This window comes from Tupaia chinensis, unplaced genomic scaffold, assembly GCF_000334495.1.
Source record: "Tupaia chinensis unplaced genomic scaffold, TupChi_1.0 Scaffold149011_1, whole genome shotgun sequence".
In the NCBI taxonomy this organism is placed as follows: domain Eukaryota; kingdom Metazoa; phylum Chordata; class Mammalia; order Scandentia; family Tupaiidae; genus Tupaia; species Tupaia belangeri.
This window is the reverse complement of record NW_006208857.1, coordinates 1,559,161-1,582,107: the sequence shown is the minus strand read 5'-3', so window position 1 is coordinate 1,582,107 and position 22,947 is coordinate 1,559,161. Positions and strand designations below refer to the sequence as shown.

General features: G+C 47.1%; 1 protein-coding gene across 1 annotated transcript in view; it reads right to left on the bottom strand.

Moving 5' to 3' along the window:
* ANO2 (anoctamin 2) overlaps positions 1–15,291 on the bottom strand; it is a 434,288-nt gene extending 418,997 nt beyond the window's left edge. The window contains exons 1-2 of the mRNA XM_027769235.1: positions 15,271–15,291; positions 14,485–14,811 (exon numbers count right to left, since the gene is read on the bottom strand). Coding sequence (XP_027625036.1) covers positions 14,485–14,811; positions 15,271–15,291 — 348 coding nt within the window. The remainder of the gene's footprint in view (positions 1–14,484; positions 14,812–15,270) is intronic.
* Positions 15,292–22,947: the final 7,656 nt, after the last annotated feature.

The following is a 22,947-nucleotide window of genomic DNA, read 5'->3' as shown; positions in this document are numbered from 1 at the left end:
CTGCCTTCCTGGGTTCAGACACGCCACAGATGACACCATATAATCCCAAAGCACAAATAGCCATTGGCCCTGAGCAGCAGCTACAGCAGCAGCATGGGGGAGCCCAGCTGATAGCACAAGCCCCACAAACCACACCCCTGCAGGGCTCCTCAGATGCCCTTTCTGAGACAGTTGGTTTCCAGAGAGCAGCAAGGGTGTCCCCATCTGACCTCCCTCACACAGTAGCCAGAGGGACTATTCTATACTGTCTGAGTCTTCTCCTAGACTTGAGGAGCTCAAAGTTTATCATCTTTTGGGGACATCGAACCCTAGAACAATGAGATGAAATCTACAGATCACTTCTCAATTTTTTTTTTTACTTTTTTTTAATTGCCAGGGAGTGTGTCCACTTACAGGAAGAGACAGAGAGAGAAAGAACCCCCCCCCAGTGGGGTGTGGTCACGCTACAATCCCTCCATCTGCATTTCTCCATCCTGTTGGAATTTTGAGAATGCACTTTCACATGTCTGGTATGTTTTTCAAGGTGCCAGGGTCAGAATTTGAGCAGTGATTGGCCATATGAAATCCAGCTCCCTTAACTATACCAGGCTTCAGCATTAGCTCTAAAAATGATTTTAAACATGTAAAATAATTATATAGAACAACAAGGAAATTAAGCATACAAAAACCATTCTGAAAAGATTTAAATATAAATTTGTTGTATAGTAATATGCTTGCTTTTTTATCAACACATTGAATAACAAGACCTAGCAGCACATTTAAGAATTGTCATAATTTCAAAATAATGGTGAATATAAAAGCTTTGGGGACTTGTGCAACAAACACAATGTGATGCAAATCTGTGTGTCATTTCTATTGGTGACAAAGTCACAGAAACTCACAATCATGTGGGTCTTTGCCTATATCCTTAATTGAAGTAAAAGTTAATTTTAGTTGAATGTTAGTGAGAAAAGAATATCATTTTCAGATGAACTCATGGCACAGTAGTTAAGGCAGTTGGATCTCAAATAGCCAACCAGGCAGTTCAAGTCCTGGAACTAGTGGTTTAAGAAACAATAAAACCCACAAAGCACAGGTAATCATCCCAAAAATACACAAGTGGAATTATAATAGGTTAAAAGCTTCTGCACAGCAAAAAAAGAAATAATTAGAGTGAATTGACAACCTTCAGAATGGAAGAGTATGTTTGCAAACTCTACCTGAGATAAAGGACTGATAACCAGAGTACACAGGGAACTCAAGTAGCTTACTCACAATAATAATAATAATAATAATTGATCAACTTAAAAGATGGGCAAATGAGCTGAACAACTCTCCAAAGAAGACATGTAAACACCCAAAAGCATATGAAAAAAAAATGCTCAACATCTCTCAACCTAAGGTAGATGCAAATGAAAACCACAATGAGATACCACCTAATCCCAGTCAAAATGGCTAAGATTTAAAATAAATAAATAAATAAAGTATGATAAATGCCAGCAAGACTGAGGTGAAAATGGAACTCTCCTACACTGTTGGTGGGAATGTAAATTAGCCACTGTAGAGAACAATATAGAGAGGTTCCTCAAAAACCTACAAATAGAACTACCATATAATCCAGTAATTCCACTCCTGGATATCTACCCAAAGAATAGGAATATACTTAGTCAGAAAAACACTTGAACATTCAAGTTTATTGCAGCATTATTCACAATTGCTAAGACATGGTATCAAACCAAATGTCCAAGAACAGATGAATGGATTGAAAAAATGTGGCACATACACACTATGGAATACTACTCAGCCATAAAAAAACAAGACCCTGGCATTTGGTAGAAAGTGGATGAATATGGAAGATTTAATGTTAAGAGTAGGAAGTCAGACTATGAAAGAGAGACACTGTATGTCCCCTCAATATATACCAAATGTCTGTGCTCTACGGCGAAACAGAAAAATTGGCAAGTACAAAAGCATGGAGAGCAACTGTGGATACTAGAGACAGTGATGCAAGGCGATAGGCAATGGGAAGGGGGCCAGAAAGAGAGAATCAAGGGAAAAGAAAGCAAAGCAAAATATTCAACAGACACAAAAATGAGGGATTGTCTGTTGGTGATAATGCATATGGGAATGTCTTTAACTGGACTAATATGCAGTGTATTTATGCTGGGAAAGTTCATTTTGTATGCTATAAAGATATACAGAGATTAAATGTAATCAAAAGAAAGAAACAAATATATGGGACATGTGTGTCCAAATCCCTGAAGGAGGGAGATAGAGGAGAAGGGATTCCCCACATTGGATGCTTTCTTTCTCTCCCTATCTCTCTCTCTCTCTCTAGTGAGCACATGTGTTCTCTGGCAACAACAGTAAAAAAGATGCAATTTTCTACCATCTAAGTTTACAGATTCTACTACTGAATTTGATTCACCCAGTTCCAATACTTAAGAACCCTTCATGCCACCGCATGATCTCAACAGTCATCAGATATAAGCACTCTAACAAGATGACCACTGCAGCAGGTAGACCCTGTTTGCAATGAAGAGAGGGGACACTTAGGTTGAATTGTGAGCCACTGTAAGCATCATCAGACCTACAGAGCCAAATATTGTCTGTCAAATACAACAGCCACTTCAGCTAAACCTCCAAAACTATCCACAACAGTGTCTCCGTTTGCTGAGGGTGAATCCTGCCTGGAATTCTGAGAAGGTAGGAAATTCATACCACTGACTTCTTTTGGGACCCAGAGCATCTAAGGACAGAATAAGGTGATTTATTTGACCAAATGCTTCTAGATAGAGTTCATCCTAGAGTTCCCAAGACCATCAGTCACTCTCCCAGGACTCTTTACAGTCACTGTACTTTTAGACCTCACTGTGTGATGCTCTTGAGTCAGGTCTGCTTTCCCCCTAAAGTTAGGACCACGTTCTAATCACTTCTGTGCCATCAGGTCCCAGCCAAATCCTAGCACCTAGTAGGTGCTCACTAAATGTCTGCTTAATGAGAAGCTGGAGAGAAGGGGCCAGAGATGTGCAGGTCCCTCTGGCAGCTGCTTCCCTTCAGAGTGTCTTCGGCTGTAATGACACCCTACGCAGGCTCCTACTGGCAAAGACCTTGAACTTGCCAAATAACAAACCTCCATCTTCCAGTAATTCACCAAAATGGCAAACACAAAGGGAAAAAGGAGGGGCACCCAAAATATGTTCTGTAGTCCTTTTAGAAAACATGTATTGGCTACTTTGACAACTTACTTGTGACTCTATAAGAAAGGTGATATTGTAGACATCAAAGGAATGGGTACTGTTTGAGACTGTCCCACAAATGTCACCATGGCAAACTGGAAGAGTCTACAATGTTACCCAGCATGCTGTTGGCATTGTTGTGAACAACTAAGTTAAGGGCAAGATTCATGCCAAGAGAATTAATGTGTGTGTGTTGAGCATATGAAGCACTCTAAAATCAGGGACAGCTTCCTAAAAAATGTGAAGGACAACGATCAGGAAAAGAAAGGAAGCCAAAAAGAAAGTTACCTGGGTTCAAATGAAGTGCCAGCCTGCTCCACCCAGAGAAGCACACTTCGTAGGAACCTATGGAAAGGAGCCTGAGCTTCTGTAACCTATTCCCTATGCATTCATGGCATAATTGGTGTTAAAAATAAATAAAATAACTCTGGACTGACTGAAAAATTTTAAAAAATAAAATATTTTAAAAGAAGACAAGTGAGGAAGGGTTTTCTATCTGGACCTGTGTCTCAGATTGTAAAACAGCCAGCAACACCATGGAGAGTGATTAGCAAGACAGAAACCAACTTTTCTCCCACCCTCCCTTCTCTCAACACAGAGAAAGGTGTCAATGACAGTGAGAAGCAGGAGTGATACTCAAGATAGTTAACAACCAGCAGAGCATATTGTTAAGTTAGAAAAGGCACAAGTTTCCAATCCCCACTACAATCATAGCAAGAACACCCATGAGATGTTCAACCTCAAGGGAAGACAACAACCTAGCTCCCAGGAACACAGACCCAACAGAGGGAAGTTAGACTCCCGTAGACTCTACATTGTCAACTGCTAATTGCTTGAGGCGTTAACTAGCAGATGACCTTCTGAGAGTCGCATCCTCACTCTAGACTTCATTTTCCACTCTCTGATAGAGAAATTATCTCAAGCCCTTACAATTCAAATTGCTTCTGTGATTCCATTTTCTTGTATGTCACTGGTAACACCTGCTAACAGAAGACCAGAAGATACTCAGCCAGCTAAGGTGCTACACGGGCCTTAACAGGGATAGTCATGACATTTGCTGATCCCAGATGACAAATCAAAGTCAAGAAACCTCCTTCTAGTCACCCTCACCTTTTTGTTTCATCTCCAGAAAGAGCTAGAGAAGGAAATCACTCCACAGTGAGGCATGGTCAGGCTGCAATCCCTTCTCAGCCATTCTCCATCCTGTTCGGACTTTGGGCACATGAACATGCTCAACATGTTTTACAAGTAGCCAGGGCCAGGATTTGAACCATGAAAAGTCATGTGGAATCCTGCTTACTTAACCACTAGGCTATGGGGCTGGCCCTTCTTCTAGCCCCTTTAGAAAAATCTTAGAAACTACCAAAAGTTTCATGTCAATAAATTAATGATGCCAGACATAAAGTACTTGAGAAAGAGCCATGCCAGCTCCCTCCACCTCCATTTAAACCCTCAGCCCACTTTCCACTAGGACCCCTTCCTGATTTCTGGGCCACGCTTCTCTCCATGGCTGGGGGGGAATACAGGCCGAACTTTAATCTCCCCTGCAGGAGAGTCATTTCTAGAGAACAGAAGGATCAGGAGTTGAGAGACCTCATTTACAGACCAGCCCTGTCATGCGCCAGCTTGACAAGACATTTTATGTTTCTAATCCATGAGAAGAGACAACTGCTCTGCCCACCTGCCCTGGTGGGGTCGCTCAAATGAGAGTCAGATGAAAAATACAGAAGGTTAACTTTTTGATTATAAAACATTTGAAGAAAGAAAAAGATATTTCCCCAGGCTTGGGGGCTTGACTTCTCCTTTCTTGCTTTCCCTCTGCATTCTTACCCCCAGGTTGCCTGTAGGCCTCCCCACCCTGAGGTCAAATCCAGGCCTCCTGTGGCTCCCTCTCTGGGCTATGTCACCCCAGGGGCAGGGACTGCTGGGTCTGTCTCTGCTGTGCTCCCTAAAGATCCCTGGGGGTAAGAAAGAGAAGCAGGTGAGAAGCTCAAGGCTCCTGCATGCTGCTTCAGGCTGGGGCAAGAGGGACAGGAACACCCAGGGCCAAGGGAGACCATCCCCTCATCCCTAGTCATTAGTGCTATCAACAGCAGTGTGCCTGCCACCCACACTCCTGAGAGCCCAGCAGCCATCACCAAGACACACGGTGATTGAGGCATCATTAAATCCACGTCCCTGATTTCTTCACATTTGCTATGGCCCTTCCTAAGGACACAAACCCTCATCCCACTCTTGAGGAGTAAATGGACCAATGTTATAATGGAGTCAGTGTGGGTCTAGGAATCCTCATCTCATATAGACCACCACTTCTCCCACTCCAGCATAACCACCTGCCCCACGGCTGCCCGAGGCAGAGCAGTCAGTGGACAGGGAGACCTCCAGGGGACACTGTCACCCTAGAAAATTAATAGCAGGGTTTCCTAAGGGTTCTAAGTCCTAGCCCTCCCAGCAAAGCAAGCCAAACTAGATTCCAGAGTTGTAAGAGGCAAAGCTGACTCAACATGAGCGCCACAGGAGTAAGAGTGAGGAAGCCATGGCCCACTGCGCTCCACCTGTGAGGCCGTGAGCCACATAATGAGAAATGGTCACCAGGGCTGGCCTGATGCTTCAGAGGCCAGAGCAGCCTCTAAGGGGAGCGAAAAGCCCAGATTTTGGTGGACGGCCCACTCTTAACACCGCACGTTCCTTCCATAAAGGGAAGGGAAGGGACCTCTCAGCCAGCCTTTGGCAAATAACCCTGACCTCTGCAGAGAAGCTCATGAGTTCTAGGGGGAGTAGGGGGAAGGAATAGGAGGGCATGGCAGTTCTCCCTGGGGTGACCAAGATCCCAGGACATCTGACATTTGAGGGGTTCAATCCCAGGTGGATCACTTAGCAGCACTGCTACCTTGGCTAAGTCACTTTGCCTCTCTGAGCCTCATCTGAGAAAGATGGAAATGACACGTACTTGAAGGACATCCATGAAAGCTAAATGAGATCATACAGAAGGCGCTCGGTAAAACCAACTTCCTCCCTTAAAACCATCGATGAAAACAAACTGTAAACGCAGAGAATTTCCCAGCCACCCCCAACTCCTCCAAGGGCCCTGAAGGATGGAAGTCCCTATCAACCATTTCATCGGATGTTTTTAAGAGTCTTCCTGGGAAAGAGGTGGGAAAAGAAGATGGTAACAGAGGTCAGGAAACAGTGGCTGCTGGGCCAGCAGGTGGAATGGTGGTTAAGGCGCTGGACTTCCACACGGTTAACAGTTTGAGCCCTGGACCCAACATCTTGATAATCATGCCGGGTGTGTATGCATGCATGCCCAAAATCCCAGGAGGAGAAAACAGAAGGAACTGTGGTGTGGCCGTTCCCCATGCTCAGTGATTTCTCACTTTCCTTCTGTCTCTCTCTGGCAAGTGCACGTTCCCTATGGCAAAAATCTGAAGAAAAAAAATAGAAAAGGAACAGTGGCTGCTGAGGTTTTTCATTTGTTTTATTTTTAGATTTTTGCTATAGAGCACATGCACTCACTAGAAAGAGACATAGAGAGGGAAAGTGAAAGTGAAAACTCACCCTCCCCCCAAGGGCGAATGGCCACACCGCAATCCCTCCTCCTCCATTCTCTTCTTGGGATTCTGGGCACGCACACACTTGCACCCGTGTGTTTTTCAAGGCACCAGATCTGGAACTCAAATAGTGGAGTCAACCATGTGGGATCCAGCACCTTAACTACCACGCCACTTGCTGGCTCCAGTGGTCGCTGGTTTTAGAAAGTGAAGAGACGTTATGATTTTCCTGGTCCTCACCCTGAGCTCTAAATGGGCCCTACTGGAGGTCACGGTATCACACACTCCAGATATCCCCAAGCCTATTCCTTTGACTTGACACAGGAATTCACATCTAGGCTCTGCCAGGCCTATACTATGAGGAGTCAGGTGTCAGGAACACCCTATGGCTTGGGACAGAGAGTCTCTCCTCTCAGAGAGAGAGATTTGGGCCATTGCTGGATTCCCACCAACACCAAGCCATAGGGAAAGCACTGCCTCCTGAATGGAGCTGTGGCATCTGGGTTCTCCAGCTGGCACATGCTCCCTCCTCCCCCGACCCAGCTCTGAGAAACAGCCCAGGGACCTGCTGGAGATGCCAGGCCACATGGAATAAAGCTTCTGCTCTCAGTTCTCTGGAGCCCTGATCCCTGAGAAGGGGCACCTGGCCTCCCTGTCAATGCCTCTTCTCTATTTCCACTTTCAAAGATTGAGCTGCCCACAGAAATGAAGCTGAGCCATGTCTGCTGGGACTCTGAGACCTGCAGGTTGAGTGTAGGTCTCCGTCTCAAAGTCCTCAAATATGCCCTCCTGGCCCCATGTGCCTTGCACAACATTTGGCTCCAAAACTCCATCTACCCCAAAAAGGCCATGATGACTCCATAGATCTGAGTCTCTGCTTCGGTCCTGGTGACTCTTTGGGTCTAGACAGGAGGTTTGAGTCAGAGTAGGAGGCAGAGAGGAGATGGGCAGGTTGGGTGTCCTGAGAACAGGAGGTCTTATTCAGGTCACCCACTTGATAGCTCTGTCAGGACGGGAGGAAAATAACTCTGGAAGCTCAAGTCTGGGTTCGTCTCCTGAGCTCTGAATTAGCCTCTTTTGTTGAAGTGACACCCAGCTCTGAATAGACAGCCTCACTTATGTGACTTGGCTACCAGGACACAGATGCCTCTGTCACCCACAAGCATCTCCAGGAATGTCTTTTAATGAAAGTCTAATCAAATGGTGAAACACGGGAAAATATGTGGGCAAACTATGGTATAGTCATGCAATTAAATACAGAGTTGTCTTTAAAATACAAAATGGAGGTACCAGCAGTTGGCGTAATGGCTATGTCACTGGACTCCCATGTAGTCAACTGTGGTTCGAGTCCCAGACCCAGTGGCTTAAACTCACGCTGGGCGCGTGTGCGTGCGTGCCCAGGATCCTGAGAGGAGAATGGAGGAGAAAGGATTGTGGTGTGGCCATCCCCCCTAGGGGTGATTTCTCGCTTTCTGTCTCTCTGTCTCTCTCTGTCTTTCTGGTGAGCGCACGTGCCCTATAGCAAAAAAAGGACAGTGTCAATACATGGAAATATAAGCATGCAAAACAGAACACCAGTGGAAAGGATGCACTAATTATCATCCTGGGGAAAGTATGCTCAGGCCAGCCATGACAGCGCAGCATTAACACAGCCCTCTGTAGCAGAGAGGCTCAAGGGAGGACCCCTCATTTGCATCCTAAGGTCTTCCTGTGCACACAGCACGAGCCTACGGCAGAGGTTGGGAGCAGTATCGCGATGCGATGACCCTGTTGGGGGGGTGCCTCCACAAACTCTCTTTCTCTCTGTCCATCTCCTTCTCTCATGGAAGAAATAAACTTTTAAAAATAAACTTAGAGGAACCAGCAGTTGGCATAATGGCTATGTCACTGGACTCCCATGTAGTCGACTGCGGTTTGAGCGCCAGACCCAGTGTCAAAGATTGAGCTGCCCACAGAAATGAAGCTGAGCCATGTCTGCTGGGACTCTGAGACCTGCAGGTTGAGTGTAGGTCTCCGTCTCAAAGTCCTCAAATATGCCCTCCTGGCCCCATGTGCCTTGCACAACATTTGGCTCCAAAACTCCATCTACCCCAAAAAGGCCATGATGACTCCATAGATCTGAGTCTCTGCTTCGGTCCTGGTGACTCTTTGGGTCTAGACAGGAGGTTTGAGTCAGAGTAGGAGGCAGAGAGGAGATGGGCAGGTTGGGTGTCCTGAGAACAGGAGGTCTTATTCAGGTCACCCACTTGATAGCTCTGTCAGGACGGGAGGAAAATAACTCTGGAAGCTCAAGTCTGGGTTCGTCTCCTGAGCTCTGAATTAGCCTCTTTTGTTGAAGTGACACCCAGCTCTGAATAGACAGCCTCACTTATGTGACTTGGCTACCAGGACACAGATGCCTCTGTCACCCACAAGCATCTCCAGGAATGTCTTTTAATGAAAGTCTAATCAAATGGTGAAACACGGGAAAATATGTGGGCAAACTATGGTATAGTCATGCAATTAAATACAGAGTTGTCTTTAAAATACAAAATGGAGGTACCAGCAGTTGGCGTAATGGCTATGTCACTGGACTCCCATGTAGTCAACTGTGGTTCGGGTCCCAGACCCAGTGGCTTAAACTCACGCTGGGCGCGTGTGGGTGCGTGCCCAGGATCCTGAGAGGAGAATGGAGGAGAAAGGATTGTGGTGTGGCCATCCCCCCTAGGGGTGATTTCTCGCTTTCTGTCTCTCTGTCTCTCTCTTATATAAAGAAAAAAAAAAAAAAAAAAAAAAAAAAAAAAAAGGACAGTGTCAATACATGGAAATATAAGCATGCAAAACAGAACACCAGTGGAAAGGATGCACTAATTATCATCCTGGGGAAAGTATGCTCAGGCCAGCCATGACAGCGCAGCATTAACACAGCCCTCTGTAGCAGAGAGGCTCAAGGGAGGACCCCTCATTTGCATCCTAAGGTCTTCCTGTGCACACAGCACGAGCCTACGGCAGAGGTTGGGAGCAGTATCGCGATGCGATGACCCTGTTGGGGGGGTGCCTCCACAAACTCTCTTTCTCTCTGTCCATCTCCTTCTCTCATGGAAGAAATAAACTTTTAAAAATAAACTTAGAAGAACCAGCAGTTGGCATAATGGCTATGTCACTGGACTCCCATGTAGTCGACTGCGGTTTGAGCGCCAGACCCAGTGGCTTAAACTCACACTGGGCGTGTGTGCGTGCATGCCAAAGATCCCGGGAGGAGAACGGAGGAGAAGGGATTGCGGCGTGGCCATCCCCCCTGGGAGGATGGTTTCTCGCTTTCTATCTCTCCATCTCTCTCTCTCTGTCTCTCTGGCGAGTGTACACACTCTATAGTAAAAACCTCTCCCAAATAAATAAATAAATAAAATAAACTTAGAAAAAAAGCCCAGATCTCACTACAGTCAGAACTGAATCCTACAATACTCGACCAGATTTCAGTGGGTGCCAAACTGTATAACCATAGGCTAAGTGGATCACTTGTAACAGATCTCTGATAGAACTAATTTCCTCTCTTTCTTAAACTCCAAGTGAAACAAGAGCCTAAAAGCCCAACCCAGAATGCTGCAGACAGCCAGGCAAGGTGGGGCCAGTCAAGCAGGTGGGGCTGCTGCACCTGCCTTCCAAACTGCCACCAGGTGCAGTCGGGGAGGAGTCCCTCTCCTGTGAGGCTCCTATTCCAACTGCTGCTTAAGACCCAGACTGAATGTCCTGCAGGGAGAAGAGCTGTTCAGGACCTCCCTCCCATGGCACGGGGGGGAGGCAAGGGAACAGGGGACCATGGAATGCTGGCCCCGAAGGAGGTGACATTCACTCTCAGCCTTGTCCGGAGTGGCACGCCGTTGGACGTGACCTAGAGAGTGACTAGGTAAACTGGTGGCTGTGAATTTCTCATCCACTAGGAAAAAAAAAGAAAAATGATTACAGGAACATGAAGAATGTGAATGGTCTAAAAAAATAGAGTGCTAAGAGAAAAAAAGAGACAGAATGGGCTATACGGCAGAGTGCCTTGCATGTAAATCAGAAATGCATGCAGCTCTGAGAAACTGTCACCCGAGGGGAGATTAAGGACACATGACAGCGGAATGTAACGTGGGATCCTGGAATAAAGGACAGCAGGTAAAAACGAAGGAAATCTGACTACTGTGTGGAGCTCAGTTAATAATGTATCAATCCTGGCTCATTGATTGTAACGAATGCACCAAATTCAATGTAAGACGTTCATAATAGGGGAAACTGGAGATGGGGCGTATGGAAAAACTCGCCATACCACCTTCCAATTTTTCTGTAAATCTAAAACTGTTCTACACAATAAAGTCTATTTTTAAAATTTAAAAAAAAAATGGCATACAGAAAAAAAAAAAGAAAAACCTGTACATTTTCCAGAACCACAATGCATTGAACAAGGCAACGAAGAGGGGGGATATTAAATAAATAATGAGACAGTCCTTAACACAATTCTTTGTACATGAAGTCCCAACCCTTACCACAGTAATGACTCAGAGAAGAGCGAGAACCCCGCGACGGTCACAGTGGCAATGCAAGCGGAGGAGGTGCGAGTGCAGCCTGGGGGTGCTATGACATGTGGGAGGCTCCATCAAGGAGAAGAGCTAAGGGGCTTTAAAGCCCGGGGAAGGGGCTGGACGCAGGAGTCGTGGTCGTGCAACAGGGACGTCAAGCGGGTGGGGCTGCTGCACCTGCCTTCCAAACTGCCACCAGGTGCAGTCGGGGAGGAGTCCCTCTCCTGTGAGGCTCCTATTCCAACTGCTGCTTAAGACCCAGACTGAATGTCCTGCAGGGAGAAGAGCTGTTCAGGACCTCCCTCCCATGGCACGGGGGGGAGGCAAGGGAACAGGGGACCATGGAATGCTGGCCCCGAAGGAGGTGACATTCACTCTCAGCCTTGTCCGGAGTGGCACGCCGTTGGACGTGACCTAGAGAGTGACTAGGTAAACTGGTGGCTGTGAATTTCTCATCCACTAGGAAAAAAAAAGAAAAATGATTACAGGAACATGAAGAATGTGAATGGTCTAAAAAAATAGAGTGCTAAGAGAAAAAAAGAGACAGAATGGGCTATACGGCAGAGTGCCTTGCATGTAAATCAGAAATGCATGCAGCTCTGAGAAACTGTCACCACCGAGAGGAGATTAAGGACACATGACAGCGGAATGTAACGTGGGATCCTGGAATAAAGGACAGCAGGTAAAAACCAAGGAAATCTGACTACTGTGTGGAGCTCAGTTAATAATGTATCAATCCTGGCTCATTGATTGTAACGAATGCACCAAATTCAATGTAAGACGTTCATAATAGGGGAAACTGGAGATGGGGCGTATGGAAAAACTCGCCATACCACCTTCCAATTTTTCTGTAAATCTAAAACTGTTCTACACAATAAAGTCTATTTTTAAAATTTAAAAAAAAAATGGCATACAGAAAAAAAAAAAGAAAAACCTGTACATTTTCCAGAACCACAATGCATTGAACAAGGCAACGAAGAGGGGGGATATTAAATAAATAATGAGACAGTCCTTAACACAATTCTTTGTACATGAAGTCCCAACCCTTACCACAGTAATGACTCAGAGAAGAGCGAGAACCCCGCGACGGTCACAGTGGCAATGCAAGCGGAGGAGGTGCGAGTGCAGCCTGGGGGTGCTATGACATGTGGGAGGCTCCATCAAGGAGAAGAGCTAAGGGGCTTTAAAGCCCGGGGAAGGGGCTGGACGCAGGAGTCGTGGTCGTGCAACAGGGACGGTCCACATCCCCATTTAACACTGGTCAGTCCCCAGAGCTGTCTCTGTGCCCTGCTAATTCTGAGCCAAAGCCAGGACGCCCGGCAGCAACCCAAATGAAGCAGGCGGAGGGCAGCAAGGGTGGGCAGTGACACTGGCAGCAGTAAGAGGGGCCAGGACAGTCATATTTGAACTTCAGATCAGCAATCGTTTAGTGTAACTATGTCCCCAATATTGCATGGGACATACTTACGCTGGGGGAAAAAAAATCATTCACTGTCGACCTGAAATTCCAATTGAATGAGGCATCTGCATTGTTATTCGCTAAGCCTGGCAACTCCAAATAATAATAATAGCAATAACACGTACTCATTGTTACTGTTCTAGGCACTTCACTTAGTTGTGATGTTTCATCTTCATAACAATCCAGCAAAGAATGTGCTGCTACTTCCTTTTTGCAGATAGGAAAACTGACTCAGAAAACTCAAGGTGAGTAGAACCAGGCCTAGGATGTAACTACAGGTGGCTGGCTCTCGGAGTCCACCCCTGAGCCTGACATACACTGTCTCCCTCCACAGCTGAGCAAAGTCCCGGCCTCCATCCCTTAGGATCTGGGTAAGCACAGAGGTTGGCACCAGCAGGGCACACGCCAGGTCACATACCATCCCAGCTGGAGGCAGAGGAAGGGATGAACAACCTTTAGGGGTCTCTTCCACTTTGAGGACTGCGTTCTCTTGATATTTACAAAACGGGTTTCTAAGGAGAATGGCACCCCGACCCTCAGCATGACCTCTGTGAACAGCCACAATGAGCCTTCATTGAGCAGCTACCATGTGCAGAACATTGAGCAAGGGCATGGCCTCTGCAGATTAGGGGCCTGAGCCCGGGGTGTCACTCAGTCGCTCAGCTAACACTCACCACGCACCTATTCCATGCTAGACTCTGTCCTGGATGCTAGGGATGCAGCAGTGAGCCAGACCAGATCCCTGCCTTCCCAGAGCCAGTGGGATACAGGTAACAAACGACAAACCTGGGTGTCATTTCAGGTAGTGGTGCCGAGTGAGATGAATACAAGTGAAGCAGGGTGGAGGGACAGAGAGTGATGGGGGTACCCTACCTAGGATGGTCAGGGAAGATTCTAGAAAGGGCTAGCATGTGGGTGGAGGCCTGAGGTGAGGGAATGGACATGCACAGGCCTCAGGAAGAGGGCCTGCAGTAGAGGGGACAACTACACAGATACCTTGTATCTGAGGTGAGGGTGACCCACTCACACCCAAGATAAGGCCAGTGGTGGGATATGAGAGGGTGGGAAGGGGCGGGATGAGTGTGGAGGTGACATGAGGGCAGGTCATTTGTAAAGGGCCCTGGTGGTGGTGGGAAATGGATGGACAAATGGATGGATGGGAGGCTGGGTGGGTGGATGGATTTCCATAGATTCTTTTGGGCAGTTTGCTGACGAAAGGTGAGAGCATATACAGCTCACAAGTGAATGAAGTATGTCTGATGTAGGTCCCAATCCATTTCCCCTCTATGTCACAGGTCAGCTTTCTCGGGGAATCCCAGACACAGTCCTTAGTGAAGAAGATTTCAGAAAAGGAATTTGATCCAAAGGTCAACAGCAAAACCAGGTCTTCATCCCAAATAAGCTGTTATGGAGAAGGCCCCCAGATGGGCCTGAGAGAATCATGAAGGAGTGTGTTGGCTTCAATCTTTAAGCCAACTCCCCAAAAACAGATCAGCAACCCACCATCCCACAACCACCTGGAATCCTCCACACAGAGTAACAAGCAACACCAAAACTCTTCCTCAGGTCCTTGGGCAAGAATATCTGATTTTCTCAGAGGAAAAAAAAATTAGCCAAATACCAAATCAAAGGCCTCCGCAGGGTGACACTGGCTTCCAGGAGCCCAGCTATTGGGGTGCCACCCTACCCCCAAGATTCTTGCCACCTGTCGACCTCACCTCCAAGTCCTTCTCCAGCTCCAGCCCGGCTTCCATCAGGTTGTGCTCAAACTCTTCCCGCTGCTCCTTCCTCTCCTCCTCCAGGGCATCGAGGGGCCCCAGCTCAATGTGACCAGGGCCCCCAGCATTAGGGTCCTTGCCTGTCTCCCCATTGGAGACAATAGCCAGCGAGTGGCCAGGGGACCCGTGGCCGGGGTGTGCTCCACGTTTCCGGTAGTGGTAGGCAAGCACATAGTCCACCTTCCTCTGGTTGTCATGGAAGTGCATGCGGCTCACTCGGGCCTCCGATGACACAGGCTCATTGGCATCCAGGTAATTGTTGATGACCTGGCCAGAAAGAACAGGACAGAGACATCAATTGTCACTGAGTAAGGACTGAGAGACAAGGGAGGCTGGCCCTGGTTTCTCAGCCTGGAGGCCCTGACCACCCTGGTGAAAGGACAGAGTAGACTAATTTCAGCCATCAGCCCAAGCCCAGCCTCCACCACTTGTCTGCAGTGTAGACATCATACACGCTCCTGCATGCATGCACACGTGTACTCACACATATGAACACACACACAGCTGCCAACCCTGCACATCCACACCGCCAGCCTCCACAGCAGAACCACATGCCCGCACCTGCACACCTGGGACGGCGTCTGTGCACACAGGCACCTGCCCAGAGCACACTAATAGACACAGGACCCGCACACACACCACCACACATGCCACATCCTCACCTCCTCGCAGAGCTGCACATCTGTCTGCAAACACGCTCCATATCCACACACACAGGATACTCACGGGCAGGTTCTCTGGATCCATTGAAACAAAAGCCGATTTGTGGCCACCAGGCCCAGCCACGGGAGCTCACTAGACACTAAGCCCCTCACAGTCCCACATCATCCTCACCCTCCTCCTCTCCAGCCAGAGACGGCAGAGGGGGGCTGGCAGCTGCTCTCCTCTGCAAGTGAGAGGTGGAGCAAGGCGGAGCTGCAGGGACCTGCTCCCGCCCTCTGGGCGCCTCCCTGTTTATTACTGGTTTGGTACCCAGCTGCCTCTGCAGCCACCTGAGAGGTCACCTGGGCAACCAGCTGAAGTGCCAGGCACAGGGGAGGACTCAGAGCCACCGCAGGGCAGAGGAGGCCGTTTCTCAGGCCCATGGGAGGGAGCCAGGGAGTCTGCGGACCGGCGGTGGGACCAGCTGACCTCTCCTTCTCCTCCTCGCTGACCTTTCTCTGAGCAGAAGGCCCATGCTGCTGGGAAATGGTGCCTGACTTGGAGAGAGAGGAAAAAGGCCTCAGGAAACACAGGGCCTCTCGCACACTCATGCCCCAACCAGGCAGCCCCCACAGGGCGGCCCACCCCCGTCAGTACTCACAGAGCCGCTGCGTGCACTCACTCCACTGGAGGGCTGGCCGGAATCTCGCCTGGAACTGCCCTGCGGCCCCCGGGCCTGGGGACCTGGCACCTCAAGATACTTCTGTCCATGCTCCGGGCCCTGGCACCGTCTGGCCACTGCCTGAGGGCTCAGCCGGCGGCGTGGGGAGCCAGGGATCTGGGGGATATCTGTAAGCAGGGACGACAAGGAAGGCAGAACAACTTCAGGTGAGGGGAAAAGCAGACACAGCGACACGGAGGCACCTACGATGGCCACGTCTCCTCAAAGCCGCCTCCCTGGTCAGTCCTCGAGGCATTAGCTGGACGAGCTCTCATTGGCCACCGGGGAAGGGAGCGTGGGGCAGGCAGTGGGACCGCCCCACTGCGCACACACGCGCACGCAGGCCTAGCTGCCATCTGGAACTCCTCAGGATCACAGCTGTCATAATCTCTCACAATTCCTAGACAAGAAGAGAGAGGTGGGGCACTGCCAGGGCGGGGCACTGCCAGTGCGGGGCACTGCCTGCAGAGGCACCTTGAATTCACACTAAAGGCTTAGGCTGAAGAGCCTCTCCCAGGGCAGCAAAACCAGCCGGCACCCCAGCCAGCCCCCCTGGCCACTCAAGGAAAGAGCAAGGACAGACTGAAGGTGATGGGTCTGCTGAGGGCAGGGGCATCCTCTGAACAGAAAACCATCCTTGCTCTTGCGGGATCCTCACACCTGCTGCCCTCACCGAGGCCTCATTGCTCCACAGCCTCCCCCTGGCCCTCCCAGAGCTGCCCATGTACAGCAGGAACACAGCGCGATTTCAGAAAACTTCTGCATCACTCCCCGGAGAGAAAGGCTCCTGACAGGTGATGGAATTACAGAATGTCAGAACCGGAGGCGACCAAGGGATTAAACACTCCGACTCCTTACACAGAGGAGGCCACCAGGCCCCAAACAGAGGCCATGAGTTGCTCAGGTCTCATGGACATGTGATAAAAATTGATAGTTATAACTATCCTTATTATTTCATTTTAAGCTCCATGTGAGCAGAAATAACAAGAGTTTGTGGCTGTTACCAAGTTGTGGAACAGGCCCCTCACGTCCTCAGCTCTCTGCTGGACACTTGCATGGGTCCTAGACACTTGGTCCCTGCACTTAAACATGTAATTTCTTCTTTTTTATTTATTTTTTATTATTTTATTTTATTTTATTTTATTTTTTGGGAGAGGTTTTCACTATAGGGCGCATGCGCTCGCCAGACAGAGAGAGACATAGAGACAGAAAGCGAGAAATCACCCCCCAGGGGGGATGGTCACGCCGCAATCCCTTCTCCTCCATTCTCCTCTCGGGATCTCGGGCATGCACGCACATGCGCCCGGCGTGAGTTTTAAGCCACCGGGTCCGGGACGTGAACCACAGTCGACTACGTGGGAGTCCAGCGACATAGCCATTACGTTAACTGCTGGTTCCCTTCTTTTTTATTTTTGTGATTTCTGGTTTACATATAATCAATGTGTAACTTTGTGGGCTACAGTATAGTTTTTGTTGTTGTTTCGTTGGTTTTTTTTTTTTTTGAGAGAGAGAGATTTTTTTTTGCTGTAGGGCACGTGTACTCACCAGAGACAGAGAAAGGCAGAAAGTGAGAAATCACCCCCCCAAAGGGATGACCACACTGCAACCCCTCCTCCTCCATTCTCCTCTCGGAATTTTGGCCATGCACACACACACGCCTGGCATGAGTTTTAAGCCAAGATTTGAACTGTGGTCGACTACATGGGAGTCCAGCAACATAACCATTACACCATCTGCTGATGCCCAGTATAATTTCTCTTAAGCCTTGCATATCATGTATAATAATTAAATCAAGCATATACACATATTCATCTTCTTCAATGTTGAATATTATGCCATGCACATTTGTAATAGTTCTACTAGTATCTTTATAAAGAGAGAGCTGATAGGCAATCATGACCAGCAGGGCATAGCTTTCATAATTCATGGTTTTTGCCTAAGGGTGTGTGTGCTCGCCAGAGAGAAAGAGACAGAGACAGTGTGAGGGAAAGTGAGAAATCATCCCCCCCCAATCCCCGGGGGAAGAGGTGGCCACACTTCAGTCCCTTCTCCATTCTTCCCCAGGGATCTTGGGCACACATGCACACATTCCCAGTGACTTTCAAGCCATCGGGTGTGGGCCTCAAACCACAGTCAGCCATGTGGGAGTCTAGCTATGTAACCATTATACCATCTCCTGGCCCATAATTCACTTCTATATTATGGGCTCTAGTTTATACTGTGGGAGATGAGAAAGATGAAGAATTTAAAGTAGCATAAGTTGAGCCAGACCTTGGACTGGAAGGGTAGGTATCTTCTGAAAGGCAGAGGAGGCCAGGAAGGCACTGCCCAGGGAGAAGTGGACATGCATGCTGGTGGGTCCATGGGGAGGCCGTTGGCTCAGGTCACTCAGAAAGGGGCTCCCTTCATTGGTTCCCAGTCTCGTCTCATCCCTCTTCCCTGGTGCCTTTAAGCATGCCTCCCCTATGACTGGCACAAGGCAGAAATGGCACAAGCCTACCCCAGAATAGGCTTCAGAACTTCTGGAGGAATGTCTAAAAACTCCAAGACTGGAACCAGCAGATGGTGTAACAGTTAACATTGGTGGCCTCCCATGTAGTCAACCGTGGTTCAAGTCTCGGACCCAGTAGCTTGAAGCTCACAGCAGACACATATGCTGCATACATGCCCAAAATCCCAAGAGGAGAATAGAGGAGAAGGGATTGCAGCGTGGATTTCCTCCTTTTTGTCTCTCTGTCTCTCCAACAAGTGCACACACCCTATAGCGAAACAAACTCTCTTAAAAAAATAAAATAAAATATAGATTCTGTTTAGGAAGGGCAGAAACCCAGGCCTATCACCACATGGATCCTGAACTTCAGCTGTGAAATATTGCTTTCGTGCAGCATGCTGCACGGTTTTCAATTTTTGCATTTTAAAATTAAAATCTATAGTTTTTTATTTTCTTTTTATTTTATATTTTTGTTGTTATTTTTCTCTAAATCTTTTCTTTATCTTTACTCATTGGCTTCTCAGCTCCTACACACTAAGTGTCTAGACAGGTCCAAGAGAACAGGATCTAAACATCTGAATATAATTAGGGTCAAAATACTCCTCCATTCCCACTGATTTTGATGCATAAAGAGTGAGAAAGAGAGATTGTAGATCAGCTCCTCCTGCACGCCTCTGAACACTCAGGTAGAACTTCAAGAATTAGAAAAAAATGCACTGTCCATCAGATGACTAGAAATCACCCCAGGGTCACAAGAAATATGGAAAACAAGAATATACCTCTCCTCCAAGGAAAGATAATAACTCCTCTACATCCTCAGATAGTATGATGAAATTCATGGAAATGTCAGATAAAGAATTTAGAATTTTCATTGTGACAAAGCTCACAGAGATTGAAGAGTAGAGAGACAATGAACTGCCGATGAGACAGGGGAAAGGAGCTGACAAGCTTCAGGAGGTGAGGAAATTCTTAGAAGATCTAAAAGAGGAAATTCACACTATAAAAAAGAATCAAATGGACCTGTTAGAGATGAAGACTATAATACAGGAAGTCAAAACCTCCCTTGAAAGTATTAAAAGCAGACTAGATCATATCGAAAATCAAATCTCAGATAAAGAAGATAGAATTACTGGCCTAGAAAAATCCACCATGAAGACTGAGAAAACTGCCAAAAAAATTTAGAATACTATATGAGAAATACTAGATACCATCAAATGTCCAAACATCCAGATAAATTGGTATCTCAGAGGGGGAAGAGACCCATAAGGGCATTGACACTCTATTCCATGAAATCCTGGAAGAAAACTTTCCAAACCTAGAGAGGCATTCAAAGAGCCAGTCCCAAGAAATACAAAATATCCCCAATAGAATCAATCCAAGAAGATTTTCTCCAAGACACATTATAGCCAGATTGAGCAAACCCACAGACAAAGACAAGATACTAACATTGGCAAGAGAGAAACGTCAAGTTACCTACAAAGGATATCCCATCAGGCTGAGAGCAGATCTCTCATCAGAAACAATGCAAGTGAGCAAAGAATGGGAAAATATATTCAAAGTGTTAAGGGAAAAGCAATTGCAACCAAGGATACTATACCCAGCAAGATTATCCTGCATATGGGAAGAAAAGACAAGAACATTCTCAGAGAAATAAAACCTGAAAAAATTTACCAACACCAGACCAGATCTCCAATAAGTTATGCAGGGAGTGCTGTGCCAGGAAAATTAAATACAGTCACACAGAAATAAGACTTTAAAAACTAAGAAAATGACCAACTTAATCATGGGGACAAGTCTGGAGTTGAATATTATATCCCAGAATTTAATTGGGAAAATCAAACCACAACAGAAGATAGATTAATTACATGAGACTGAAATGGTGAAATAGAATTTTATGAATTTTGACTAAAACATTGCTGACTTTCTTCTAGGCTTTGTTTTCTGGTTTTAAGGATTTTTGTCTTGTCTTGAGTGGCTGATAGGTTCATGTACCTACTGTTTGAACAGAATCCCAACTTGTTTCCTGGCTTTAAATTTTAAGCATATTTCCTTAGCACTTATTTGATTTATTAAAGCTAAATCTGCTTTTCTTGAAATTAAAAAATATAGTATAAAATACATAATTAATGACCATCATAAACTAGATAGCATCAGCTAGGTGCTACTTTATAGTATATTCATTCTACTCAGAGTTTCATGACTAAAGTCAGACATGTATTCATAGATATGTATATATCAGCAGAGCTTGCTATTGAAAGTAGTTAGATTCTTTAAGAAATTCTGTGAATCGATAAACTAGGGGAGAAAAAAGGGGGGAAAATATAAATAAATAAATAAATAGCCCAAGATTTTCCAGATACATAGCTAGGACAAGTAACAAAGATGATGCTTATTGGGACCAGCAGTTAGCGTAATGGCTATGTCGCTGGACTCCCACGTAGTCTACCACGGTTCGAGTCCTGGACCCGGTGGCTTAAACTCACGCCGGGTGCGTGTGCGTGCGTGCCCAAGATCCCAAGAGAAGAATGGAGGAGAAGGGATTGCGGCGTGGCCATTTCCTCTGGGGGGGGGATTTCTCGCTTTCTGTCTCTCTGTCTCTCTCTGTCTGTCTGGCGAGCGCACGAGCCCTATAGCAAAAAAAAAAAAAAATGATGATGCTTATTCAAGGACCACCCTGGGCAACTATATGTAGATTCACAACTATGACTCTGGGTAGCTCAGATTCACAGGAAACTTGAAACTTTGGTCATACCATTAGCCAAGAGTCACCATCCCTAAAAGTGCCACTTAGGGCTTAAGGTGGGCCCCCACAAACCATCCTGACAAGTCTCTCAGACACATGGATCATAGGTTAGATGCCTGACAGGTTGGATTTCAAGCCCACCTCCCCTCCACGTGACTGGAGCAAGTGACTGGAGCACAGCATATGGTTCAGTCATCCCAGTTCCAGAAAGGCCTAACAAGCAATAATGACACAAATGTGGAGAGTCACAGAGAGCTGGCTTGAGACATAAGAAGACCAAGGGGGATGAGTAAAACCTGATTCTCGGAAAGGGTGGAACAGGTGAACACACCTAGAGAACTCCCTAAGAAGCTCAGAAAGGTGAACTGAGGTCAATGAGAAGTCAGGGTCATCCTTCATAGCCTGTGAACATGTCACCCTATGGTCTTTCATTCACTGTTCACTTGGCTGTTTGCACACCCTGCCCAGAACAACAAATCCATGGGTGCTCATGAATATGGGTGACATGAGGGCAGAGGCAAGGCTTACCCATCTACCAATCGAGTAGATGGATTTTTCCCAAGACTTGGACCGAGGTCTTTCCCTGGGCACCCCCACCCACTCCTGAGACTTCCATCCTCATCTGTGTGCTGGTGCTTCCCAGATGTCACCTCTCTCACTCTCCTCTAGGCACAGGCACACACTCCATTGCCCCCTTGGCACTCACACTGGGACGTTTCCGAGAAAAATCAAGAGACGTACATCCTTATTTCAGAAATCTGCTGATCGAGGTGTAAGGAATATCCTGATGCTACTGGCATAATTTTCTTCCAACTGAGACATGAACGTGGGATGGTACGTAGGATTAGGAGGAGGTGCAGAGGTCAGCAGGTGGCATGGTGGTTAAGGCAGATGGACCAACCACAGTTCCAATCCCGGAACTGGCAGTTTGAAACTCATGCAGGGCATGTATGCATGGGTGCCCAAAATCCCAAGAGGAGAATGGAGGAGAAGGGATTGCAACATGGCACCCACACACACACCAGGGGTGTGTGTGATTTCTCACTTTCTGTCTCTCTGTCTCTCAGTGAGCACACATGATGTCCTATAGCAAAAATCTCTCTCAAAAAAAAAAAAAAAAGTACACTGCCTCAAGGATACAGGCAAAGTTGTCAGAGGAAGGCCTGCTATCACTGAAAGATAACCTTTTGCTCGTCTAATCAAAGGAATCCCTTCTGTGTCCCAGGCCTTAGCCCAGCTCCTGACTGACCACTGCAGGTGTGACTCACGCCTCTTTCAACTGTCCAAGACTCTCACAAAAGCATTAGGGTGAGCAAAAAGGAGATCCTCTTCACCTAGTCAAGGTGTGCCCAGATCAAATGACCAGAAACCTCCCACCGAACATGGGCAGCATCTCCCCAAAGCTACATCAGCCCCTAATACAATCTGTTCTCCACCTTCAGAGGGATCTTTTGAATGTATGCATTACAGTCTCCATTATATTTTCCAGTCTTATTTCCACTTGCACCCCTTCCCACTCCCATCTCTTTGAAATCAGAATGTCTCTGAATATTTCTATTTGCTCTATTCAGGGAGCCCTTGAAGCACTGTGGATCCATAGGGGCACTCTGCAGAATCCCCCTCACCAGCAAGAAGGCCCACACCAGATAGAGTCCCTCAAAATGGACCTCCTGACCATGAGCCAAATAAATTTGTTCTTTATAAATAACCCAGTCTGTGGTATTCAGAAGAAATCAACTAACACCTGTCATGGCTAACAAGCTAATTTCCACCAAAGTACCAACAGCCCATGCTGACATCCTCAGA